The 27,435-nt window shown below is 45.8% G+C and overlaps 1 protein-coding gene across 2 annotated transcripts in view; it reads right to left on the bottom strand.

Moving 5' to 3' along the window:
• LOC139048140 (G patch domain-containing protein 2-like) overlaps nucleotides 1-27,435 on the bottom strand; it is a 133,100-nt gene that overhangs the window by 105,034 nt on the left and 631 nt on the right. For both annotated transcript variants that reach the window (XM_070522648.1, XM_070522649.1), the window contains exon 2: nucleotides 18,705-19,044. In XM_070522648.1, the coding sequence (XP_070378749.1) occupies nucleotides 18,705-19,034 (330 nt within the window). In that variant the 5' untranslated portion in view covers nucleotides 19,035-19,044. The remainder of the gene's footprint in view (nucleotides 1-18,704; nucleotides 19,045-27,435) is intronic.

Below are 27,435 nucleotides of genomic sequence, written 5' to 3'. Positions count from 1 at the left end.
AGGACATATCGGTGAATGGATGCGTCGGTAGGTGTAGAGCACAGACGCTCGATAAGTGCTCGCAGCAATAGGTCTCAGTACTGCTCATCGGCGATGTTAGCGAAGGCAGACACAGAGAAAATGCCGTTGGCGCTACTACTGTCGGCGGCGTCAGGCTCGTCGACCGGGTAGCGAGACAGGCAGTCAGTGTCCTTGTGTAGTCGGCCAGATTTATAGGTGACAGTATACGAATATTCTTGGAGGCGTAAGGCCCAACGACCTAGTCTTCCTGTACGATCTTTCAGTGAGCATAACCAGCAAAGCGTGTGATGGTCTGTGACAACGGAAAAGAGTCGGCCATATAAGTATGGGTGGAATTTCGCAACCGCCCAAACTAGGGCCAGACACTCACGCTCAGTGATGGAATTGTTGCGCTCCGCGGGTGAGAGGAGCCTGCTGTCGTAAGCGATAACACGGTCGCGGCCACGCTGGCGTTGTGCCAGTACTGCGCCAATTCCGTGACCGCTGGCATCAGTACGGACTTCAGAAGGCGCAGAAGGATCGCAATGGGCCAGAATGGGAGGCGTTGTCAGAATGTCGATTAGATGTGAGAATGCAGAGGCATCGTTATCGCCCCACTGAAAAGCGGCGTCTTTTTTCAAAAACTCAGTTAGTGGTCGTGCTATGGCGGCGAAATTTCTCACGAAACGGCGGAAGTACGAACAAAGGCCGATGACGCTGCGCACATCCCTGACACACTTGGAACAGGGAAGTGCGCAACAGCATGGATCTTGCCTGGGTCCGGTTGCACTCCGTTCGCGTCAACGTTATGTTCAAGGACGGTACTCTGGCGACGGCCGAATTGACACTTCGATGCGATGAGTTGCAGACCGGCTCGACGAAAAACGTCCAGGACTGCTGAGAGGCGCTCGAGGTGCGTAGCGAACGTTGGAGAGAATACGATAACATCGTCCGAGTAGCACAGGCACGTGGACCATTTGAAACCATGAAGGGAGTCCATCATGCGTTCAAAAGTGGCAGGGGCGTTACATAGACCGAACGGCATCACTTTGAATTGATAAAGACCGTCCGGTGTTACAAAAGCAGTCTTCTTGCGGTCGAGATCGTCCATGGCAATCTGCCAGTAGCCGGAGCGAAGGTATATAGAGGAGAAATAGCGAGCACCGTGGAGGCAGTCAAAGGCGTCATCAATCTGAGGTAGGGGATACACGTCCTTTTTGGTAACCCTGTTAAGGTGCTGATAGTCCACGCAAAAACGCCATGAGCCATCCTTCTTTTTGAGCAGTACAACAGGTGAAGCCCATGGACTATATGATGGTTCAATAATGTTCTTGGCAAGCATTTTGCGAACTTCTGCGTGAATAACTTGACGCTCAGCTGGTGACACTCGATACGGGCAGCGATGAATAGGAGGGGCATCGCCGGTATTAATGCCATGTTTGACAGCTGTAGTTTGGGCCAAAGGACGATCGTTAAAGTAAAAAATATCGTGGTAGGAAAACAGAATGCGGTAGAGTTCACAAGCGTGCTCGGACGGTGAGTCGGGCACAATCATTTTCTGTAAGTCAGCGATGGTACACTTTGCCGACTGCGATGGTAGAGGAGTATCGGATGAAGTGTCGTCTACTGCAATGGATGCTACTGAGTGATCCTCGAATGAACAAAGCTGGGCCAGAGACATCCCGCGTGGCAGCACTTGTGTCGTCAAGTCAAAGTTGACCACTGGCAGGCAGACGCAGTTCACCATAATAGATAAAACTGTATGAGGTACTGTGATCCCGTGTGTAAGGAGGACGCCTTGCATAGGAGCCGCGATGTAGTGACCGTCGGGGACTGGTGGGGATGACACTAGGTCAATGTGGGCCAGTGCCGAAGGTGGCAAGTGAACGAAGTCGACGGAACTGATGAACGGAACAATCGATGAGAGCAGAATGTGCGGAGAGGAAGTCTAAGCCAAGGATGATGCCGTGGGGACAGTGGGCGATGACTGTGAATAGCACGATTGTTGAGCGATCGGCGAAGAAGACGTGGGCGGTACAGATACCAATTACGGGGGCTGTTCCGCCATTGGCGACACGGACAACAGGCGTCGTGGCGGGCGTGATAATTTTCTTGAGCCAGTTACGAATGTCAGCACTCATTACGGACAAATGCGCCTCTGTGTCTATGAGTGCAGACACAGAAACATCGTCGACTTGCACGTCAAGAAGGTTCAGATGAGTGGGCAACGTCAGTAGAGGATTTGGCGGCGTAGGGAGCAATGTAGCGTCACCTCGAGGCGCTGCATCGTCTAGTTTTCCAGCTGGGAGCGGCGCCCGAAGGGAGGCGGCGAATAGGAGCGACGGGGCTGGGGAAAGCGAGATTGTCGTCGTTGGGGCGAAGGCGAACGAGAATAGGAGCGGTTCGGTACAGGAGGATCAGTGGCGGCATTATCGGAGCGTGCGGCATAGGGACGAGAAAGGCCACCTGAGGGGCGAGAGTAGGCAGTATAAGTAGAGTGGGTCGGGGAACTCCAGCGACTGCGACAGTGCCGAGAAATGTGCCCGATTCGATGGCAGTGGAAACAAATGGGCTTGTCGTCAGCAGTGCGCCATCCAGATGGGTTGCGGAAACGTGGTGGGTACGAAGATGCGGGACGGGGCGGAATCGAAGAAGCCGGGCGGGTATCAGGACGATGGGCCGAGCAGATGGTGTGAAGACCCATGTTTTCGAACTCTTGGCGGACAACTGCCTGGATGAGTGAGACCGTGCCTGCAGATGTGTTGGTGGGACTGGAGTCGAAGGCAGCCGGATAGGTGGCCTCGATCTCACGCCGGACGATCCTGGTAACATCGGCAGTGTTGTTGGGACGAGGAGTGTCGGCACAGGAAGATGTCGCTGGGGTGTTGAGCAGACGGAGAAACTGCTGGTTAATACGTCGGCTTTTAGCGAGTTCCAGGCGGCGGCACTTTTATAACAGCATCAACTGTTGCTACATTGTTGCAAATGAGCAAGTTGAAGGCGTTATCGGCAATGCCTTTGAGGATGTGGGCAACCTTGTCTGACTCAGTCATGTGGGTGGCAACTTTGCGGCATAGAGCCAAGACATCCTGAATGTACGTGACATAGGGCTCTGTTGACGTCTGGACACGGCCGGAAACCGCCTTCTGCGCGGCAAGTTGGTGACCGTAGGGGTTGCCGAACAGGTCTCGAAGCTGTGTCTTAAGTGAATCCCAACTGGTGAGCTTATCTTCGTGTGTGCGATACCAAACTCTAGGTGTGCCACCGAGGTAAAAGACTACGTTGGCGAGCATAATATTAGGGTCCCACCGGTTATTGCGGCTGATGTGTTCATACAGGCTGATCGAGTCATCGACGTCTTCCCCATCTTTGCCCGAGAATACGCCAGGATCACGGGGAGCGGGGAGAGTGATGTAGGTCGTCGAAGTGGCAGCAGGTGTCGGAGCCGGCGGAGTCGGGTTGACGTCGCCGGGAGCCATGAAGGAAGGCTCGACGTACCGTCCACTGCGAAGCTCCGTGACGAGGTACAGGGAACGTCCACCTCCACCAGATATGTTACGTAGGAAGACGCAGACGAAAAGCTATGTACAAGTATATTTACAAGGAGATACGCTGCGCTTGGCCAAGAGGCAACAGCCCGCGCTAGCTTCTAATCATAGTCGTCGTCTTCACACTGCTTGCCTTTTCGTGATCGCATATATTGTTCCGTAGCAATATGCTGCATAGCTAGTGCCAACTAGAAAAGTCAGTATCGCAGCAACTAGCCGTGCCAGCAGCTAACTGAAGTACACGGGCGACATTGCCATTTTGATGTGTCGTATAAGCATGCGGCATGGTATTATTGTAATGGCACCAAACAGGTGATGCCACTATAGGCACCCTGCAATGAAGTTTGGCTGTACATGCAGGGTGTCTACCAAGTTGACATTTCCAAATTCCCTCAGTTTTCCAGGTTTTTCATGGGTGCTTCTGAAAAAAAATTCCCTGAGTGACACAGAACTTTGTTTTATGTCAAGACGGGCTGGCACCATGTCACCCGATGCTGTCACTCTCTAGTAAGCATGTTAAAAAATGAAAAAGGAACTTAATCCAGTTTGAATAGTGAGTAACGGTTGTTTTATTCCAAAAGAAAACAGAAGGGAGGGGTTAGCAAAAGGTGCAGTGATTAAAATATCTTTGAACGAAATTGTAAAACTCATTGCAAATTGAGTCAAACATTCTCAAATATGAATAAAAAGGAGATGCAAACAGAAGCCAATATTTTAGAATATAAGCTATTTCTATCAAATGATAGCACGCTCATTGGTATGAGGCCCAAACTTTGTCACAAGTGAGATTCTCTCGCAACAGCTGGTAAGTCAGTCTCAATTGTCCTGACATACTCTCAGCCCACGTGTAATGCCTCAGTGTTGCGTTTCACTGTTTTTAATTAAAGAATTTATTTTGGTATGGATGAGGGAAACCTGCATCTCAGCATGAGCCAACACTTTCTTTTCTGTGCTCAAGCTCCTTCTAAGAAGTGGCGGCACACTTTCTTTCCTGTTCATTCCTAAATGCGTCGCTCCTTTGTGTTCTTGTCCTCCTTCCGCCAAGCGTACGACCCACGGATCATTAGAACCATCCCCTTGGTCAGTTGTACAGACAAGGTCCGGCTTTTCGGAATCCCTAGGGGCCACAATAATGTCCGAAAAATCGGGCTGTTCGAAAAAATGAATGCATGTCTTTTACTGCCCTTAAGAGCTCAAATCGTCACAAGAACTTATGAAAAAGCGCTGAAGGCCTGCCAGCACACTTATTGAGCATATAGGTGCTCATGTTGTGACAAGAGATGGCGGGTGCACGCGTGTATAATTAAGGAATACATAATGTGCCCCGTGACAATTGAACCTTTCCAAGCTTATGGTTCATCGCAATACTTTCATATGTGTTTAACAGCGTAACATTACTGTACTGAGGCGAAGCTAACTTTCAAAACTGGCATTATGCAACACGTCGCGCTTTCCGAACTTTGAAAACAATTGTGAGGACCACAAAAGTGGAGTCTGAGCCATTACTGACTGCGGAGAATTCTTTATATAAAAATGGCTGTGGCTTAGGTAAGGTTAAGCCCAGGATGCGAAGCATACTAGCCTTTATTTTAGTTGTTGAACCACTGTTTAGCCTGGTGAACTGCTGTTGCTTGGCTATATTTGGTTCGGCTAGACGAAGAAACAACTCATGCATTACTTCTTCGCCTTCAAGAGTGGAACGCGACAGCGTTCCCGTCGACCCGCCAAGGGGTGTAAGACAATGGGCTACAGGGCAGCGACTACGCGCCCCGCATTGGACGCGGTGAGCGTCGAGCAAAGCAGCGTTCGGCGCGGCAACGAAATGTGCGCCTGAGCAAGAGACGCACGCCTTAGAAACAGCGCGTTTCTAAGGCAACACCGCATTCACTAGAGGCGCTTTTGTACCGCTTTGAAGCGTTGTACTCGTGGCTCAGTGGTAGCGTCTCCGTCCCACACTCCGGAGACCCTGGTTCGATTCCCACCCAGCCCGTCTTGCAAGAGTTGAGCCAAAGCCACTTCTCCTCTGTCGTGACGTCACGGTGTCACGTGATTTCATGGTCACCGCCGCGCCTGAGGAGCTGGGTTGAGCCCTCGTAATATGCTTCGCATAAAAACACGGCACCGAACACCAAGAAGCTTAATAGGAACCTTTAGCGCAGGCCTAACTCCTACGCGGCTTATTCAAATGCATGTAAAACACAAAAATGCTTTTCTGAGATAACCCCTGGATTAATTTTAATGCAATTTGTTGCATTTATGATTTAATTTTGGGGACTATTTGAAGCAGATTCTCGAATTAGGGCCTGAATATTGTTGAAAAAGTTTTCAAAAATTCGGAAGTTCGAAAAAAATAAAAGCACGAAGTTTACAAATTAATAGCTCTCCATCAAAAATAGATATCCATATTCTGTAAATGGTGTCCATGAGATCATTCAAGTGAACAAATTCAGTGTGTCAATTTACATATTATGTATTCAAGAATTTTGTGAATATTATGTGAACGTCGTGTACAGGGGTTCTCCAAAAGCTGTACTTCCAAATTACTAATTTTTTTTTGTTATTCATGCGTAACATATCAATCTTGTTCGCTTTAGATGTAATATTGGATTCAATTCACAGAATTGTGATATCATTTTTCATCGCTGAGTTACAGACTTCTAAACTTGATAGTTTTGTTTTCTGAGAATTTGCAATTTTCGCCAAAATTTAGTAAAACTTAAATCAAAAATTCAAAACGAAAAGTCATTACATTTTCAGTTTTTCTTTTAAATGCAACAAATCTCGTCAAGTTTGGTGGAGTGATTGCCGTGAAAAACTAATTCTCCTTCTACATGTATTTAAACAGGAGCCCTCTATAGAGATACAGTACCAGTGGCACCCACGACAATAATGGAAGAGAGAATAGTCTAGATGAATTTGAAATCCCACAGGTAACGCCGGAAGAAGTAAAGAAAGCCTTGGGAGCTATGCAAAGGTGGAAGGCAGCTGGAGAGGATCAGGTAACAGCAGATTTGTTGAAGGATGGTGGGCAGATTGTTCTAGAGAAACTGGCAACCCTGTATACGCAATGCCTCATGACTTCGAGCGTACCGGAATCTTGGAAAAACGCTAACATAATCCTAATCCATAAGAAAGGGGACACCAAACACTTGAAAAATTATAGACCGAACAGCTTACTGTCAGTTGCCTACAAACTATTTACTAAGGTAATCGCAAATAGAATCAGGAACACCTTAGACTTCTGTCAAGCAAAGGACCTGGCAGGATTCCGTAAAGGCTACTCAACAATAGACCATATTCACACTATCAATGAGGTGATAGAGAAATGTGCGGAATATAACCAACCCTTATATATAGCTTTCATTGATTACGAGAAAGCGTTTGATTCTATTGAAACCTCAGCAGTCATGGAGGCATTACGGAATCAGGGGGTAGACGAGCCGTATGTAAAAATACTGAAAGATATCTATAGCGGCTCCACAGCCACTGTAGTCCTCCATAAAGAAAGCAACAAAATCCCAACAAAGAAAGGCGTCAGGCAGGGAGATACGATCTCTCCAATGCTATTCACAGCATGTTTACAGGAGGTATTCAGAGACCTGGATTGGGAAGAATTGGGGATAAAAGTTAATGGAGAATACCTTTGTAACTTGCGATTCGCTGATGATATTGCCTTGCTTAGTAACTCGGGGGACCAATTTCAATGCATGCTCACTGACCTGGAGAGGCAAAGCAGAAGAGTGGGTCTAAAAATTAATCTTCAGAAAACTAAAGTAATGTTTAACAGTCTCGGAAGAGAGCAGCAATTTAAAATAGGTAGCAAGGTACTGGAAGTGGTAAGGGAATACATCTACTTAGGGCAGGTAGTCACAGCAGATCCGGATCACGAGACGGAAATAAAAAGAATAAGAATGGGCTTGAGTGCATTTGGCAGGCATTCTCAAATCATGAACAGCAGGTTGCCATTATCCCTCAAGAGAAAAGTGTATCATAGCTGTGTCTTACCAGTACTGACCTATGGGGCAGAAACCTGGAGGCTTAAGAAAAGGGTTCTATTTAAATTGAGGACGATGCAACGAGCTATGGAAAGAATAATGATAGGTGTAACGTTAAGGGATAAGAAAAGGGCAGATTGGGTGAGGGAACAATCGCGAGTTAATGACATCTTAGCTGAAATCAAGAAAATGAAATGGGCATAGACATGACATGTAATGAGGAGGGAAGATAACCGATGGTCATTAAGGGTTACGGACTGGATTCCAAGGGAAGGGAAGCGTAGCAGGGGGTGGCAGAAAGTTAGGTGGGCGGATGAGATTAAGAAGCTCGCAGGGACGACATGGCCACAATTAGTACATGACTGGGGTTGTTGGAGAAGTATGGGAGAGGCCTTTGCCCTGCAGTGGGCGTAACCAGGCTGATGATGATGATGACTCAAGCTAAAAGCTTCCTCTTAACAGCGAACGTTGAAGCAGCTAGGCCTAGCGTTGCCACGGTGGTGGCTGTGGCTGCCTGCAGATCTGCGTACGAGAATGCCAATTGCACCGGTTCGAAACGGCGAGGAAATGAAAATGGCGGCTTTGATTAATGCCGTTTCGGAGCTGCAGTCAGGGGAAAAAGTCTGGAAAATCAGATGGTGAACAGCTCTTGCATACGAGATTTTGGACGTTGTTGCACAATGCCTCTATGTGGCACTTTGTGGTGCCGCGAAGCCGCCCAAGTTATCGGGTGTCCGGAAAGTTGATTGTTGACTGTACACTGGCAACTCCTCCAGCTTACGACACGGCGTCAAGGACAATTCATTACGATTCCTCTCTGTTACTCGAGCCAGCATTATTGCTACTTTCATTCCTTTTCAATAAAATTACAGCTAATTTTCTCTCATAACAGCACAAATTCCCTAAGTTTTCCCTGACTATTTCCAGACTACTCAATATCTCTGAGAATTCCCCCCGGTTTTCCCGGTTGGTGGACACCCTGACATGTCGCACCACCTAGCAGTGGCGGTGAGCACCCACGAGCAGGCCCTCATCGCCATTTCAGCTTTGTCCATGCAGCACTCAGGCCCACCTGAAAGCCTCCGTTCCCAATTTTTCAATGGATTCACCGCTGCCTCTCGGCAGCTGCTCCATGAGAAGCGTGAACAAAATGAACTAGGGCAGGTAATGCTGCATGAATCGTTGTCACAACCACAAAAGGGATGTCGGCATCAAATTGTACTGCTTCCCTTCAAGACCATGGGAAGCAACCCAGCGGCTGAAGCGGATTGTTGTGGTTCAGCACGTAAAGTAAGAGTCACTCCTGTCAATTTCTGTTAAACAAACTAAGATGTAAATGCAAAAAATAACAGAAATACCAGCAGGCAGCATCCATAAAAACGCAAAACTGTAAAAATGCATGACCAATTCCCGCTGTTGTAGATTGGTTTAGATAGTTTAGCTCGTCTCGCTCCAAAACAAACGCACAGTTGTCGTTATGTGTCAAATCTAGCTTTGTAAGTGCTCCGTACTGGAGCTTTGCATGCACTGTGCTTTCTGTTATGCATTAATAAACCAACGTGCAGCTCCTTTCTCCATCAGGATCAAGACAAGACTGCTGGAACCAGCCTTTCATGCCATTGTTTTCTCGACCTTAGAACAGAACTAAGGCTTAAGTGCACCGCAGCACATTTGTTCAGTCTTCTAGCTGTTTAGGGCCAGCCGATTGTTATGTTTCAGCAGTGATGTGCTCTCACAATGGAACCCAAACAACAATACCAGAATATGCTCGAGGCACTTTGTGCACAGAGAAAAAAGCACTCGCCTGCCAACTCGCCAAAACTTCTACAATTGTGAGGTGCAACGCATGCTACAAGTAATGAAGCTACAAATGACAGTTGAAAAACGTCTGTGGGCATACTTGCATGCTTAAGTGGAATAAAATAATGATTTGTTCCCTTACAATGACTTCAACGTCGTAGGCATGCTTGCTATGTTTTCACGACCTGCGGTGGTTGCTTAGTGGCTGTGGCCTTGGGCTGCTAAGCACGACATCGAGGGATCAAATCCCGGTCTCGGGGGCCACTTTTCGATGCTGATGAAATGCGAAAACACCCGTATACTTAGACTTAGGTCCCCGTTAAAGAACCCCAGGTGGTCCAAATTATTCCGCAGTCCACCACTACGGCGTGTCTCATAATCATATCATGGCTTTGGCACGTAAAACCCCATAATTAAGTTAATTTAATTTAGGCACTTCACTGCGATGTCTTTGCCATTTACTTCTTTGGAGTGATATACATGGTTGTAGTTGTAAAGTTAACATCCATTCTCAATCGTCAGTGGTTGAAAATGCGCCTCAATGTTTTTGACTGCCTTAAAACCACAATTTAGAAGGACTGGCGCCGTTATCAGATGGAAAGAGGACTGGGTACCCAGAGCTACCCATGTACTCATGTACTCACCAATACTCATATACTCACCAATACAGCCTCATTTCGTACACTAACCCCGGAGCTATCCCTCTACCCGGGCTGACTGGGCAGAGATCTTTGGTTCGGGCCAACAGTCCTTCCCGGACAAAGGGACGGTTGTGGTGCAGCACAACTGAGTTACTGCACTCAACACACAAACAGCCATGTCGTTCTTACAGGCGAAAGCCTGACTGACCCTCGGACTGCCTTGACACAAAAGAGGTCAAGGCATACAACCATGAAGACCACCAAAGCCGTCCGCAGAGCAGCGCGACCACTCGAGGGTGCACCACGACTGGTTCAGTCTCTGGGTTCCACTGAGCCAAACAAAACCCCGTGGATCGACTGGCACACACAGCCGAGTCGAGCAACCTTAGGAGCATGCATCATAACTTAGGAGAGCTTTGCACCTGACTTATCAAAAATCACGGCAGGACGAGCCCGCACCTCGAGAAACTTCTTGTCGCCGAAGCAATGCCACTCCCGGGTGAGATGGAACCAGACCTCCTTCCGCGATTTCGCAAGCACTTCATGAAGGCCCGGTTCCCGTCCCCAAAAAACTGCCTCACAGCGTGCGAACCAAACTTGGTATGAGCACTCGACAAGAAGAATCATGAACTGGTTGATCGCCTGTTTGGGCAAAGGGTGAAAAATTAAAAAGTCTGATAAGGAAAAAGTCTGATTTAGCGCTCGTCCTGTTGTTTTCTCTGTCTGTGTCCCTGTTATTTGCGCTAGCCTTTTGATTACTGATAAGGAACACCTGGGAGCCTAAAAAGACTAGCAATCCTTTGAAGAAGAGCTGCAGGAAGCAAACACTGCGTAAAGATATGAACTGAATCTTCACAACCGCTACAAGAAGGGCCCTTTCCAATAGCCAGGATGGCTGTGAAGGGCCTGTAATTCAACGGCAGGCACCCTCGCACCAGAGGGTGCATTAATGTAGCTCGCCTAGCGTCAAGGAAACTGGCCATGATGAGCTTCCAGTTTGGCCTGTGAATGGACAGATCGTACCTTTGGCAATGCAGGAGGGAGACCTGGGGTGAGGATACCGACTAATTCTTGGAGTGGAGTTGAAGCTACGTCGATGCCGGGGTGAACCTTGCAGAGGCTTACCAGAGAATTGGTAGCCACCGCATAAATGGTGGACGGGGAACCGGAGCGAGGCCCCCAGTGGGAAAATGTGCTCTGCAAAAAGAAGCAGAATCAGGTGCTAAGAAAAAAAGGAAGTAAAGCGTCGAGTCAGGAGCATATTCAAGTTAAGAGCGACCTGGGTCCACATGATGTGTAGTGCAGTAGCCATAATGGCCAGGTGAGAAATTTTGAGTCCTCCCTTATCCTTGGGCAACTTGAGCACCTGCCGAGCTACACAACCAGTTGTCCCTTTCCAGAGGAAGCGAAAGAGGACCCTCTCCAAGATAAACTTGGTGTTTGGGTTGAAACAGGAGACAAACGCGCCACATACGTCAGGAAAGAAAACAGAAGTGAGCGCAGCATTATCGCTCGAGCAGTCACTGGGCATGACAACGCGCTGAATTCCTTAATTCTGGTTTCAAGCTTCTCCTTAGCCTGTGGCCAGTTTTTGGGAGAGAGACCGTCTGGTTTGAATTAGAAACATAGAATACACAGCCGCGTTTTCACAGGGAGACCTTGAACGGGCTGCGAACTGGACGGAGTGGAGTTCAAGTACATGGCTGCACTTTTCGACCTATTCAACCTGGCACTGCTTGCCTCACAGTAACTGTCCATGACATCCAAGACGATGCAAGCTGACACCTCGTACGGGACGACAATGGACAAGTCACCCGCCTAGGCAAAGAGTGCGACCGGAGGGGAACATGGTGGGAGGAGGAATGTGCCACTTCTACTGTCACAGGACAACCTCTGCAGAAGCGGTTCAAAAGCGAGTACGTAGAAGGCAGGCGAGAGGGGGTCCCCCTGCCATACACCACGCCCCACAATCAATACTTCCAAGATGCGATCCTGTATGAGAACAGCAGAAGTCGGTCGAGAATACAAAGCTTGGACCATCTGCCAAAAACCCACACTAAAACCAGCCTCCTCCAAAACCCAGAAAAAGTACCTAGGACTAATAATATCAAAAGCCTTCTCCTAATCGAAGGAACACAGAATACCTGGATGTTTCCCAGTATTTGCCCACAGGAGAAGGTCCCTCACTGCTGGTATGGACCCAAAACAATGTTGAGTACTGGCGTCAGTCGCATACACAGACACTTTGCCATGAGCTTGTAATCGCAGTTCAGAAGTGTGACTGGACGCCATGCCCTTAGATCGGAGCTTCTCGACTCATCCTTACAAAGGAGAGTGATTAGCCCCTCTCGTTGAGACGCTGACAGAGTCCCTTCAATGTGTAGCCTGTTCACCAATGATGTCAACAGCTTCCCTAACAGTGTCCAAAACTTCGCATAAAATTTGACTGTCAGAACATCGGATCCTGGACTGCGATTATGCTTCATGGACTTCAAAGCCAAAAATAGCTAGTCCTCATCTATGGCTGAGTCCCAGACTTCTAGCGACTCAGCTAGTGAAACAAATGGAAAGAGCTGGAGAAGCAACTCATTCGGCATACAAGGCCATGTAAAACTGCCTCGCCAGTGCAAGAACTCCATCTGGTGAGTCGACTATGCTACCATCACCTGGATCTACTAGGGAAGAGAGAGTCGTGCTCTTCCTTGAAAGATGCCTACAAAGGACATTTATGCTGCACCACGCTTCCATTTCCCACTGCTCTGCTCCGGTTCTAGCTCTCAAGCCATCCCAGCGTCGCTGCAGGAGAATCCAAAGTTCCTTTCAGAGTGAGGCCAGTGCCGGAGCAACACCAGGCCCACTGGACAGTGGCATTGAGAGCAGAAGGATCGCGTTGTAGAAGATTTTAATCTCCTCGCGTTCCTTGCATGTTTTCCCGTTTCGCATTGTTCTCACATTTTCACGTCGAAGCTCAATAAGGACTCTGGCAAAGAGGCCGAGCGCACTCTTCGATTATTATGCAATGCTTTGCGACTGGCGTTTGTCGAATCCTTGATGACATCGAAAAGCAGACTTTGTATCGTTGGAGAAGACTTCTGAGCTGTTGCTGCTTACTCATGGGGAGACTTGGATTTATGTCGAAGTCTGGTTCGGGTACTAATGTCATCGGGGTAGATGCAGTAGAATCAGAGAGGTCAAACGCATTGCTGGTTTCCACAATTTCCTCGATGTACAAGATTGTCATGCCCTAGTTTATGCTTGAACTCCTGGCTGAAGTTGGTTAGCATCACTTTCGCTTTCCCTCTTTGCAGTCGAGCGATTCCTCTTCCAATGCAAATTTTACGGTCGAGCAGGAGACGGTCGTCGCCCTCAATGATGCCTTCTACGTCTGCAGGTGTTTCGGTGCCAACAGAAATAACAATGCTGGAGCAAGGCGGGAAGCTCACTTGATGTTCGAGTACACTCAAGGAGTGGCAACTACGAGAGCTCTCCGGCAGCATCACTTGATCTTCCGACAGCGTTATCGACTTCAGGTCGATTATTGCGCTGTGTCGGTTCAGGAAGTCCTTGCCAAGAATGACGTCTAATGAACGCTGTTTGAGGATAACAAAGGTAGCAGGGTAAGTCCAGTCATGAACAGCAATTCTTGCCGTGCAGATTCCAGTTGGCATTATGAGGTGTCCTCCAGTGGTCTGAATTTGAGGGCCTTCCCATGCAGTCTTAACTTTCTTCAACTCAGCAGTGATGGGTCCAGTCATGATGGAGTAATCGGCTCCTGTGTCCACTAAGGCTGTGACTGTGTGGTCGTCGAGAAGCACTTCGAGGTCAGTAGTTCTTTGTCTTGCGTCACAGTTAGAGCTTGGCGTCGGATCACTGCTGCAGTGCGTTGACCTGTGGCTGGTACGTGTCGTTGTTATGTCATCTTTAGTGGCTGTATTCTTTGCTTCTAGACTTCGTCGGGATGGGAGCGTCTCGCTGATATGTCGTCGAAACAGAATTTTTTGCATCTTCATCGGTGGCAGAGGATCTTCGTCAGCTCGACAGACCGCAACCTCACCTACATCACTTGCTGTTTTTAGCTTTTCGGATATGGGCTCACAGAGCAGCCCCGGGTTGGGTCAGTGTATGGTCGCCTTTGCGGCGACAGGTAGCGCCCTCATGAAGGCAAATGGGTCAGTCGTTGAGGACTCCACTGTGTGGCGGCGAGGTAGTCTGCGATGTCCCGTGGGCACTCCCCAAGCTGTGGACATGGTGCGTTTATGAAGAACCCTCTCAGTCCCAAATCGCAGTATGGGCATTGACGGCACACATGGCCAGCTTCTCCGCAGTGATAGCAGAGCGGGAGCGGGAGCCAAATGTCCGTCTTCCTCATGTAGCTGCGCTGGGCAACGGGTGGGTGTGCTGGCGGCGGCGGTGGTGGACGATAGAATTACGGCATTACAGGCCCCTCGCCCGGACACAGAGGGGGACCTTTATGGCGGGCGACGGTGGCATAGTTACTCGCTTCCAGCACAGGAATGACGATTCGGGCTGAACTTCGCAAACACCCAGTAACCATTGAAGTCCTTGACAATGTCAGTGACTGAGGACACCTGAGGTTGTGATGAAGGAAACACCTTGCGCAGTTGTTTGCGCACAATGTCCCTGATGGTCTCTTGGAGATCGCCGGAGCCCAGTGCCTGGGTTGCAAACTGCGTCGTGAGCACTTGGCAGTTATGTTGCCCAGTGCACATTTCCTGAGTTTTCTCAATTGTCGTTGCCTCTGTCAAGAACTCAGCGACGGTCTTCGGTGGCTTACGGATCAGTCAGGCAAAAAGTTCTTGCTTTACACTTCGCATCAAGAAGCGGAATGTTTCCTCCTCGGACATTTCCGGGTCAGCGTACCGAAAAAGACAGGTCATCTCTTCCATGAAGATGGCGATGGTCTCATTGGGCAGTCGCCCTCGGGTTTCCAGCAAAACTTCGGCTCTTTCTTTTCGGACAACACTCGTGAAGGTTCTCAGGAAGTTACTGCGGAACGACTCCCGATTCTCAAATTAGGTCCTCGCGGCATCTTCCAAGAAGAAGGACACATGACGTAGCTTATCCTCAGAGGTCCATTTGTTGAACGTTCAGATCCTTTTGAAGGGTTGGAGCCAGGTTTCCGGATCCTTCGATGAAGCACCACGGAAGGTAGGAGGCTCCTTGGGTTGTTGAAGCACGATGGGGGACGCTGGGGCTGCCATTATAGTTGCTGAGCTGGCCATGGTCTTCCTAGTCATATCAGGCAGAAGTCCGTGCTCAGGGGGCAGCCCTTGCAGTCTGCGGCTAGCTCACTGGTCTTGGCCGACGCTGGTGTTGTCTTCGGGTTTGGATTGTGGCTTTGCGGGGGCGTTCGGTACGTGAACGTAAAGCACCTCCACCAAATGTCACGTAGTAGTGATGGTGAAGAAGAAAGGGAAACGGTGATTGACGAAACTAGCATTTTATTGGGCGAACTTATGCCCTCAAAAACAGGCTACACTCAAAGAACAACGATAGCGGCGAACACAGTCAGCAATTGTTGAAAATCTGGTCTGCCGGTCAAGCGCATTGCCTTTTATACAAGAGCCATCGAATGTTCCAGAGAAATCGCTGGTGCCCGCGTGTCCTCCAGAAGGTTCTACATCATTCACGTTGCACATACATGCCATCAGATTATGCAAGGTTCGGTGACAGCAGACAGAACCATCGGTAACATTCCAGAAACTTCCAATACATGCAGGCGCATTCCCCACCGAGCGATAACATTTGTTAGACGGTGAAAAGTGCTCCCCCAAAAAAGATTGGAGGGAAACCAACAAGTCTATGTGTCAATACAATTAAATTTCCAACTGATCTTGCTGTCCTTATTAATTATTTTGCTGACTTCTGTAACTGGTCCAAAGCATGGCAAATGAATATCACCTTTTCCAAAAGTGTCTTCATGTCCTTTACCAACGCTTTCCCTTCCTTCTTTGCCTATGCCTTTAATAATATTACTTTAAATAGAATGTTCGAATTCAAATATTTAGGTATCCTACTAACACACAATTTTTCATGATCGAAACACATTGATGTCACCTGGAACAAGGTCTTTGAAAGACTAGGCTGCTTACATAGTACGGTGGGCCTTGCTCCTCAAGAAAATAAGCTTCTAACATATAAAATCCTCATTCGCTCCACATAACACCTGAATCTACATACATTTAAAACATGTGTTGTTGCATTTTGCCTCCCTTTCATTGAAATACAGCCACTGTAGCAAGTGCTGAAGATGGCTAAACCTCATCCAGTGCTCTCTATGACCAGGCCACTGCAATTCATTCCAGATGCCAGTGTCGGCAGAAACAGTGTAGCATATTGCAGCATGCATCGGATATAGAGGAGACTACTGACCCTTTTCGCAGCGATCCCACGGGCGCTGCCATGTTTGATCACGTGGCGACGTGTCCATTGCTTGCCTCAGCTGCCTCCGCATTTACAGTGGATGTGTACAACGCTACTGCGGCTTAGCAAACCTCTGTTTCAGAAGATATCATAGACCATGACTGCGTGGACGACACGAAGCTTTGGCCGCAGCTCCAGAGAACATGTAAAAGCACTTTTGGAGCTGGTTAAGCTATGTCCAAACCGTGCCAGTAGCGTGTATGGTACTTGTTCTAAGAGCAGGGCTTAATATGTGTTCGAAGCTATGCAAGCTTTATGCTTATGAATTGAATCATTCTGTATTTGGCAAACATTTTTTGAAGCAGCAGCTTGTCACATTTGTGACTCGGTAAAGTTCCTCGTTGCAGTCACTATCTGATTATTTTCTGCTAATCGCCTGCAGGTATGCTCAGTTCTGATAGATTTGTTCTTACTGCACACAAAGCTTGAAACGCAGTTGTTCTGTGCATTGTAATACTATGTAGCAAAGTTGTATTGTCACTAGTAACTCGCTTAGTCTTGTGGACTGTCACTAACATTCAGCTTCAACCATTCACGTGATGTCGGTATAGTCCGTAAATTATTGTGCTTATAAAGTGCACATATATTCAAGTATATGCCCCATCACTTATTCTTGCTATGTTGGCAGCAGAGTGGACGTAAGTTTGCGTGCTAGTGAGGGTAGGCGTGTGTAGATAACATGCGCGAAACTTACTTTGGCAAGAAGTGGCACTACTCCCTTTGTCATTTTTTTACCAGCGGTACTCAATCTTGCCAATGTTCTAGGGTTTAAGTCCTTTCTTTAGAGGTTAGCTATACGATGCTAGAGGATGAATGAAGTCTTTTATTCTTGGCGAAAGTCATGCATCAAGAAGGGCCGGCAACACAAGCTATCCTTACATAGCAGCAGTCCATGAGCTTGGTCACACAGATTCATTCCACTCCTTAATATGCCAGTCACTATTTTCGCAGCCAACTACTGCACACGTCTTCTATCCACCGCTCCCCAATTTGCAGCACGATTGGAGCACAGTGCATTAGCAAAAACTCAGTTTCAGTTGCATTTCCGACAGCTGATCGCACAGAAGCAATAGAAGCAGTAATGGTTTCATATTTGTGCGCTATCACTAAAGCTATGTGCAGCGCGTCGCCGAAAGCACCATCTTGTTTCTCTGGAACAAACTGCTCTGCGAAATGAGCCAATAGAAGTGCTGAGGTGGATTACACTGAAGTGTTTGAAGAGCCTCTGGTGTAATGGAAGAATCCCATTACATACAGTGAAGCGTTTCGCAATGTCTTGGGTAGATTTAAAACACTGACAAATCAGAACCCTAGGGCTTCCAAGGGGCATGAGAACTCACTCATGCAGCTTCACTATCTTCGATTTGTGGGCTGTTCGGGTTTACATATCACAGCAAAGTATCTTGTTTGTTTTTTTCCTTGCTTTGTTTGTATGTTCTTTATTTTACTTCCAATCTTGTGCGCCACCACAAAAGTGGTAAAAACAGCAGCTAACACATTTCCTCGGGCAAGACAGTGTGACAGTTCAAGTTTTTACAGAGTGAGCAGACAGAGAAAGTCAGCCTGTCTTGCTCCTTTGTCTGTCTGCTCATGCTGTATGCACTTCCAAATAAAGCTACTGTAAAGGCCAAGACACAGGTCACGAAGCGAACACAATTTGCTATTTCCCAAGTCATGCAATGGCAGTAGTTTCATTTTTCATTGCCTTTTAATTTAAACACTAATTTAATCTTACTAAAGGCCAAAATTGTGTGATCAAAAAGCAAGAAATCACTTCTTCAAACAGTTGCAAACGTTCATGTAACACTAACCCTTAGTGAACTTAGTTGCCAGCTCAATCTGCAGTCACTTCATTTGTTTTGTCCTGTTAACACATTTGCCCCGATTCCTGCTTTGAAGTGCAAAATAAAAAAGTCGCAGTTTCACCCGAAAGGCAAAGAATTGATTGCAATAGCAAATAAGTAGACAGCTATACGAAGTAAGGATAGTAGATTTATCGGCTGTATAAATTTGTAAACATTTGCTTACTAAGTTGTCACGTGTGCACAGGTAAACATGAACATATCTCACTTGATGACCATGGAAACTCGCTGCCAAACGGAGGAGTGAAGAAACACGGCAGCAGCAGCGAGTGAACTGACCTCTCCCTCTTTCTGCCTGAGTGGCACATGTACTCCTGTGTGGCTTGCCTAGCCACATTTTCTTTTCATTCTCTCAGTTTTGGCAAGGAAGACTCCCGATTGAAGAGCATATGGAAGTTGAAAAGGGGGGCTCACCATCCGAGGCACGGCCCGTCCCTCCAGGCTGGACTCGGAGTCATCTCCAGACACAGCGCTCACGGAACGGGTAGTCTGGCATGTCGTTGAGGAAGATACAGTCCCTTGCAGGCGCACAACGTCGCCATCTGAGGGGGGCAAGAGGGTCTTCTTGGACCACCACTTGCGCTGTGGTGGCCGCGGGTGTCGTTGGCAGCGGTGTCGCTGAGCAGACGAGGACGACTCCTCGAGGGCGCTAGTCAGGTCCTGGACAAGCTCGTCCATGTTGTCATAGTCATACGGGGTCAGCACTCGCAGACGCTTGATGCCCTGAATCAACGCCCGATCCATCGGGCAGCAACTGCACGAGAGCAAACCAGCTTGATTCCAATCACTGTGGTTAAGGAATGACACAGAGCATACCACCTCTTTGTCTGCCATGCTGTTTACTTAAACAGTATGACAGATGTTAGATGAGCATAGGACTGCAGAGGTCAAAAGCTGCCAGTACAGTCCTATGCTTTTCATTCTGCTGTGCTTCTTAAGCACAATATGATGTGGTTTTTATCACAACACTAGTCTATCATCCACTGCAGACAGGAAAAGCATTACCTCAGTTAGAAAGACAGAAAGTATCCCACAAGAAATACAAGTAGGCCTAGCTGGCATAAAGAAGCAAGGTTCAATGCCTGTGTTGCTGTCGAGACACAGTTGGTAAAAGTTTGTAACATAATGAATTGCTTCTGCTTAAACAGCTTTTGTCTTGATTTGCACTTTCTGATGAAGAAGCCGCATGTACAACCACCATTGTAATAGTAAAGATAAAATATCCTTTATAATCCTATCAGTGAGTTACAAAATTGAAAAGGCTTAACCACTTGTGGCAGACAACACAGCTTGTCTGTCGCTGCTCTTTTCTTTGTTCAGAAGGTGCAGCCAAGTTGAAGAGACCTCGGGTTGGGTACCCAAGGTGTTGAGCTTATCAGAGGATTTAGACTATATGGTTAACACTAGAATTAATTACCTGCAAGTGCATTTCAATTGTATTTCTAAAGCGCTGTTTTTCCAATAACCTTAGGGGATGTCCCCGTGGACGACGCCATTCTCACAGGGAGTCACAAAGACGTCAGCACTCATTCTTTCATTTTATTTTGCAATGGCAGTTCAGTAATGATGAATAAAGCCCTGCAGGCATCCTTTTTTATGTATCATTTTCCATTTCTCTGTGGCATCACTTTGCATTATACTCCGTTCAGGTGCCCCATGTTCACATTTGTGCGCACAACTTGTTTTTCATCCAAAATGTAGACTGGACACGACGAGGAGACGACATCACAAGTGCTGGCTTTCAACTTCAACCATGTAGTGCCATGTTCTCGTCTCATGTCCCGTCTACGTTTTGCGCTATTAACACCAGGATGGAAAACCAACAAGCCCAAGTTGCTATTCTAGCAAACTTGTTTTTGCTGCTTCTATCAAGTGGTGGGCAAAAAGCAGCAGACATTGAGCTTCAGGTAAATTGAAGCCTTTGCATGCTCAACGTGCTCTGAGCTCATTTCCAATGTACCCAGTACTGCTACAGACCACTTAGCTGAAGGTACAGGTTTCAGCGGCCCTTCTGAACGGACCGCTTCCACTGCATGGCTGTGACTCAGCAGCTATGTGCGTGGACCAGACCTACGAGCCTATGCATCTTGGGAATCATCGCTGGCCCTGCGACAGCGCATCAACGAGGATCGATGCGGATGTGTTCAATTAGCCACGTCACATCACGTGGCTCACCGAGCTCCTTTAAATGACCGAGCAACATCGCCTTTATTCAGTGGGCAGGCCTGCAGCAGTATCGGCAACATGTTCAGCAACAACTTCTGCTTTGCTCTGCAGGTTAGTAAAAACATTCCTATGTATTGTTACCATAGTGATGAGCGGTTTTTGTTGCTGCTGCCCTGCCCACAGAGTATCAAATGTATTTTGACAAACATTGTGTTACTGCCTACTAACCACTTCTTTCGGGCAACATTGAGACAAACCTAGGACCATCTGAAAAGGAGCTGCTATCAGAACTACTGGATTGCCAAAAGAAGGTCCAAGGAACTATAGAAGGAATTGCCGTAACACAGAATGAAATCAAAGAGCAAATCTCGACACTAAGCAATAGAGTAGATGATATTGAGCAACAGTTATCCAGTTTGGGCTCACTGCCGGAACAAGTAAGTGAAATTAAAAAAACAAAAAACAATTACAGAGTTTGACAGTCAATTATTATTTCTCACAAATAAGGTGGTTGAATTAGAAAACCGAAGCCATCGCAATAACTTCATTGTTTATGGCTTAGAAGAGTCGGGAAATGAGACGTTTGAAGCACTTGAGAAGAAGATAAAGGACGACCTAATAACAAAGAAGATAGGTATAATGCCTACAGGTACTGAGAGACTTCATAGGCTTGGCTGTAAATCCAATGGGAAATCTAGGCCGGTTATTATAAAATTTCTTGACTATCGGGAAAAGACGTCCATTTTACATGCATCCCACACACTAAAAGGCTCGTCGTTCTCTTTATCCAAACACTTTTCAAAGCGCGTTCGTGAGGTGCATGCACTTTTGTGGGACAGTGCAGCGGAAGAAAAAGTAAGCAGCGCTAAAGTAAAGCTGGTCTCCGATAAAATCAGCATAGATGGTGTTCTGTATGCCTGGGATTCAGAGAAAAGAGAGCGTATCAGATTGACCAAAAGGAAAAATAAGTGACAGAAACAACACGATACTACTTCCTTGACAGTCCTGAATGTTAACTGCAGAAGCGTAATTATTAAGGCAACTGAGCTTGAGGGGCTTCTTTCTAACAATTCTGACATTGCTGTGCTGACTGAAACTTGGTTACATGATGAAATTTTCGACAATGAATTCGTGCCTGCTGGGTACAATGCACTCCGGAAAGACCGCATTGGTAGAGTTGGTGGCGTCTGTATTATCTACAAAAAATCATTACGTATTTTCAGGACGCCTCATGTGTAAAATGTCGAGTGCATTATTAGTAAATCTTATTGTGGTCAAATCAGGTACGTCATAAGCATGATGTACAGGCCCCCTTCCTCTTCCCTGTCAGTTTTGGATGATTTAAAAGTTTACATGAACACGTATATAAAACTTGGCAATCGGATAATTCTTGCTGGAGATTTCAACCTGCCTAATATTGACTGGTCCACAATGTCCCTCATAAACCATAACGACAAAACAGGTGATGCTATGTTGGATATAGCATTTGCTTTTGATTTATCTCTAGTTGTTGGCGAGTACACTAGGATACATGACAGTTCTAACTCTATGCTATACCTTTTCTTCGTGAGCGGATCTATTAGTACTAAATCAAAGTGCGAAATTGTCATGGGAATCTCCGATCAACAGGCCGTACTCCTTCCTTATCTGATACTGCTATCAACAGAAATCGAACACACTCTTGTTTTTCCTAACTTCTCACGCGCAGATGACACATCGATAATTGATGTCTTGTCTTTTCATTTTGATAGTTTTTCAACGTTAGCAGCAAATGTAGACAATTTCTGGGTTCCCTTGACGGATCTCGTATTGATGTGTATTGACCATATTGTGCCAAGCATCATTAAAAAGGTAAAATGTGAGAATCCCTGGATTTCTCATACTTCAATACAAATATGCAGAAAATTAAAACGATTGAAAAAGAAAAAGCAAGCAGTTAACCATCCTAGGTGTCTGCAAGAAAAGATTTCCCTTCTTAATTCAGATAGCACTCTATAAAGGAAATTATTTTGGCAACTTGTTGGCTAACTTCATTTCAACTTCACCAGAGAAATTCTGGCACACAATTTCTCCGGTATCCAGAGTTTCTCATGCATTTGAATTCAACAACACTCTAACCCATGATGAAAAAGAAATATCTGCTTTTAACAAATACTTCAAATCTGTTTTCACTAATGATAATGCCATACTGCCCGCTTTCGAAAACACGTTTACCTCTGATGCCTGATCTTGTCATCAGCGAGCAAAAGTATTATTAAAATGCTTTTGAATCTTGATACCAAGAAATTCCCCGGACCCAATAACATACCAAATCTATTCCTAACTAGGTATGCAGAATGGGTAGCCAAGTACTTGTTCATATTATTTTCAAGATCTCTAAATGAAGGACAGATTCCGAATGACTGCAGGACAGCCAGAATTCAACCAGTTCATAAAAACGGTAAGAAACAGTGCATCAATAATCATAGGCCAATCTCACTAACATCAACAAGTTGCAAAATTATGGAGCACATAATACATACCCACATCTCTGATTTTCTTGGAAAACATGGTTTTATTACAAATCTTCAGCACGGATTCCAGAAAGGATATTCTACTTGCACTCAATTAGTTCCAAACTGTACATGACTTTTCTAACTCTATTAATAACGGAAACCAAACAGATGCCATTTTTATGGATTTCGCAAATGCATTTGATAAAGTTTCTCACAAGAAGCTGATTTCTAAAATTAATAGCACAATAAAAAAAATGACAAGATTACTAATTGGATTTAAACATACTTGAGTAACCGTCAACAATATGTCACTTTTCATGACCATTCATCTCAGACTCTTTCTGTTAACTCTGGCATCACTCAGGGTTAAGTGCTTGGGCCCCTTCTATTCATCATTTACATAAACGACATTGTAAAAGACATTCCAGTTCATATATAGTACGCGGATGATTGCGTGCTCTACTCAGAAATTAAAACTATATCAGATCAAACAACACCGTATGAGGTCTTCCAATGGTGTGATGCCCGGCAGATGCGGATAAATATTAAAAATCTGTTTCGATGAGAATAACTTGCAAGAAAAATCCCCTCGTATTCCAACATTATTTTGCTGACAATATCCTCTCCGAAGTTGCACAATACAAATATCTAGGATTATGAGTTAGTAACGACCTTGACTGGACTAAACAGACTGATCAGGTGATAAGCAATGCTAACCGTAAATTTTTTTTTATAGGCGAGCACTAAAGCTCTCCATACCCAGAGTCCGGCTCCTAGCTTACAAATCGATTGCCGTTCCAATATTAGATTATGCGGCGATAATTTGGGATCCATTTACTAAAACAAACATGAATAAAATTTAAAAAGTACAAAAGAAAGCAGTTCGTTTTGTTTACAATAACTATGGATGCACATCAATAACTGATCTGTTAAATAGGGCTGGTTTGACATGTGTATCAGAAAGAAATCGCATTTCCCGACTTAAGTTCTTATACCAATTAATCACAGGTCATATTAAGATTAATATTGACAGACTAATATCCTTCTCCTCAGGTTACACAACAAGACGTCAGATAAGCTCACAATCGCCCCTTTTCGTAAGCGTAATAACTTCTTTAAATATTCATTTTTTCCAAGAACAGTAACGGTATGGAATCGGCTTACTAACGATCAAGTACTACAGCAATCTCTGACATCATTCACCGGAAGCCTCAGTATCCATTATCATCTATTTTCTGTTGTATTCATTCCCTGCTGCTCATATAGTTACTAATTTCTTATTGTTACCAACTTTATGCCCATTATTAATGTTTTCAACTCAATATTTTATGCGTTCATGAATAATTAAGATATGCCATAAACCTTACTGTACTGCTATGTCTACTCCTATGTTTCACTGCCATCATTGAACTTTTTCATCTCCAATGCTGATACATTTTGTTTGTTTACTAATCATTTGCGGCCTGTTTTTTTTTTCCCGGGCTTTTTTGTAAATATTAGATCAGTGCTTGTATCTGTACATCCACCCTGCGAAAATCCCTTCCTGGGATTGCAGTATCAACAGATAGATAAATAAATAAATAAACTACCATATGTGACGAGACGTTCGACATGGTGCCTTTGGGCAGCAATGTGCAAAGAATAATTTTTTTTCGCTTGTAATGCATGCCATCAATAAGACTGTTCATATGCTTCCAGCCTATGATTAATATTTTAAATGAAAAAATGCAGCATTATTAAGAAAACAATAAACAGAGAATTATTCTTTCGAATTATGGTGACTCATCAGAACCATCTTTATTTTTCTTGCAGTGGAATGTTCAGTACCTAGGAAGGAAGTTGTGTAAATCTGACCCATTCATAGACAGGCAGTTTACTATAATTCGCACCTGGAGGATACATTTTCTTTTCTAAGTTCCTCATACTACGTAGGCGCAAATAAGGTAAGTCGTGAGCACATGATTAGGTTGTGGTGAAGCTGGCTATCCAGAGACAAGTGTTCGCATCAGCTCCAATAACACCTTTAAGGGCATCAAAACTGAAAATGATGGCAAGCACTACCACAAGAGACACCGCAATCAGGATAATGACTGTCCACATGGTTCATGCGGTAAAGCATTGAGTATAACGAATAACCCCGATAGGGCATACAGGGATGACAGAATGCCGACAGTTTATTGTCACTGAAACATTGCCCATATATGGGCTGTAGTCAAGAGAGCTTGTGCAGATACATAGGTTAGAAAGTCTAAAGAAAACAAAACAAAATAATGACTACGAAAGAGACGCCTGAAAGAAGGCATGAACATGATGACAATAAAGGCAACATTTCAGTGACAACAAATAGTTTGTTGTTTGCACTCTGTTGTCCTCATCTAGTTTCTCCTACCGTGGTTGTACTCAGTGCATTATAAGAAAAAGAACCAAGTAGCCCAATTTCTCAGAACACCCCACATGGCTTCTTGACATAGACTAAAAAGGTTGTGCCGAGAAACAAGACTGACAGTGCTTTCATAATGAAATAAGTCAAGCAGCATTTGTGCAGCAGTGAGGAACTACCTACAAGCTTGCGGCAACACGTAAAGTGTGCTCAAACAGGCATGCAACTGAATGTGTGGCTTTGCATGTATGGTGTAGTGTACTTTTGACCTGTGGACACATGGGCCACACAGGAAGATGTGTTAACAAGCGTCTCAGTAAATATCAGTACAATCTATGAATGGTTACACACTTGCAATACACAGCTAAAGCTGAGCAAGTCAGCTGTAATTTGAAGAAGTGCTGTGCAAACACTGCAGTTCAACTGCATTATGGATAACAGGGCATTTTATACGAAAACGAGCGATAGGCTTTGTCTTCGTTGGTTGCCTTCCTTGTATATGAAGAGGCATTGTTATGAATGTAACCAACCTGATGATCTATTTGTCAATCTTTTGTAGTGCAGGTATAGAGTGCATAAGACGAGGCACACTGTATAAAGATTCCTTTCGAAGCAGTAACATTTCAGCACTTGGTCCTCACATAGCTATCTAACTGATTTGACTCGGTTTCTCGCACTGTTATGATTATCAACCACTAAGGAATGTGGCAAGGTTCTGAAAGTCTTGTTTCACCACATTGGCATGGGGGGTGCCACAATGTTCACTGTTCCAAAGCCAGATATGCAGTGCAGAGCAGACATACAGTTACAATGTGAAGTGCATAAAAGCAGACAATGCAAGCGCAGCTTGACTATTTTAGCCTTGTGCATTTCCCTTGTTTAATAATGTTGTACACGACCCTCTGTGCATGATTCTCTGAGTAGCACGCAAAAGCCACTCGTAAACTGCGGCTGGCGCAAGTTTGTATCACTGCATGTACGCTGAACAGTCACGTGAGAAGACAAACATGGCGGCAAGAGAAAAGAAACCTGCCATGAGTAACTACTCAAGAGGAAAAAACGAAATCAGGAAAGAAACCATTTATGATAACTCAAAGGAAAGCTCATTACTTTTCGAAGCGAGATCGGGATGCCTTAGAACATGCACCTATAAAGCTAGATATAAGAAGGAAGAAGAAGCATGTGCTTGCTGCGGTAAAGCTAGGTAAACGACGGAGCATATTTTATTAGAATGTGAAGACGTCTACCCAGAGGTCGATTTAGGCACCACTGGCATCCTTGAAGCCCTTGGGTTCAGCGGGAGCAGTGGTAAAGCAAACAGGTCCGCAATAGACATTAGTAAGAGGCAATTGGAGGATTGGTGGAAGAAAAGTCGGGAAACGACAAAACACGGAGATGTACGAAAACACAGTTCGCAATAGGGGATCAGAAAATTTGGACGTGGTAGTTCATAGTGTTTTTTTTTATTTTCTTTTTTCATTGGGTCACCTAGGTAAGATATTAAGCAGCATAGTAGCAAGAGCTTGGTGGCGCAACCCACCGCCCCGTTCCAAAGGGGACGCTCATAACATCCATCCATCCAACATGAAGAACGGGTAATCTACCTGCCCTTCCAGTGACGCTAACTGCAAACAGCTGCGCCTGCACCACTGGCAGCGAGAAAACGGCGCACTTGTTACTGCGAACGAAACTGTCGTGCAGAGATCACGCGGAGCGCAGATCTGGGTTAACGGTATGCGCTTCGTTCTTTTCTACGGCTTTCCGACTTTCATCACTGAACGAGGTCAGTGACGCTGTGCCTAGGATTTAGACCAGCGATAAAGAGGTCCGCGATCGTCACCTTGGGGAGCCAGTCTATTCGGGTGCGCAAAAAACGCGCAATTGTGGTGCAGCCCGTATTGCCACAAGCATGGGAATAGCAGCAAAATACGCATGTCAGTCCAAGCTGAGAACTGCGTCCGCGGTGGCAGAAAGCGGCAATCCACCAGCGGGAAATGCCGCGTAGTTTCGGTACTCCAGCAGTGAATATTCGTACAAGCTGACGATGCGGTATAGCGGAAACGCTGCTTACGCAAAACTCGCCACTCGCGACGGTGCCAAGTAT

The sequence above is a fragment of the Dermacentor albipictus genome, chromosome 7 (assembly GCF_038994185.2).
Source record: "Dermacentor albipictus isolate Rhodes 1998 colony chromosome 7, USDA_Dalb.pri_finalv2, whole genome shotgun sequence".
Taxonomy (NCBI): domain Eukaryota; kingdom Metazoa; phylum Arthropoda; class Arachnida; order Ixodida; family Ixodidae; genus Dermacentor; species Dermacentor albipictus.
The sequence above is the reverse complement of the archived record's forward strand: the minus strand, read 5'-3'. Positions and strand labels throughout refer to the sequence as shown.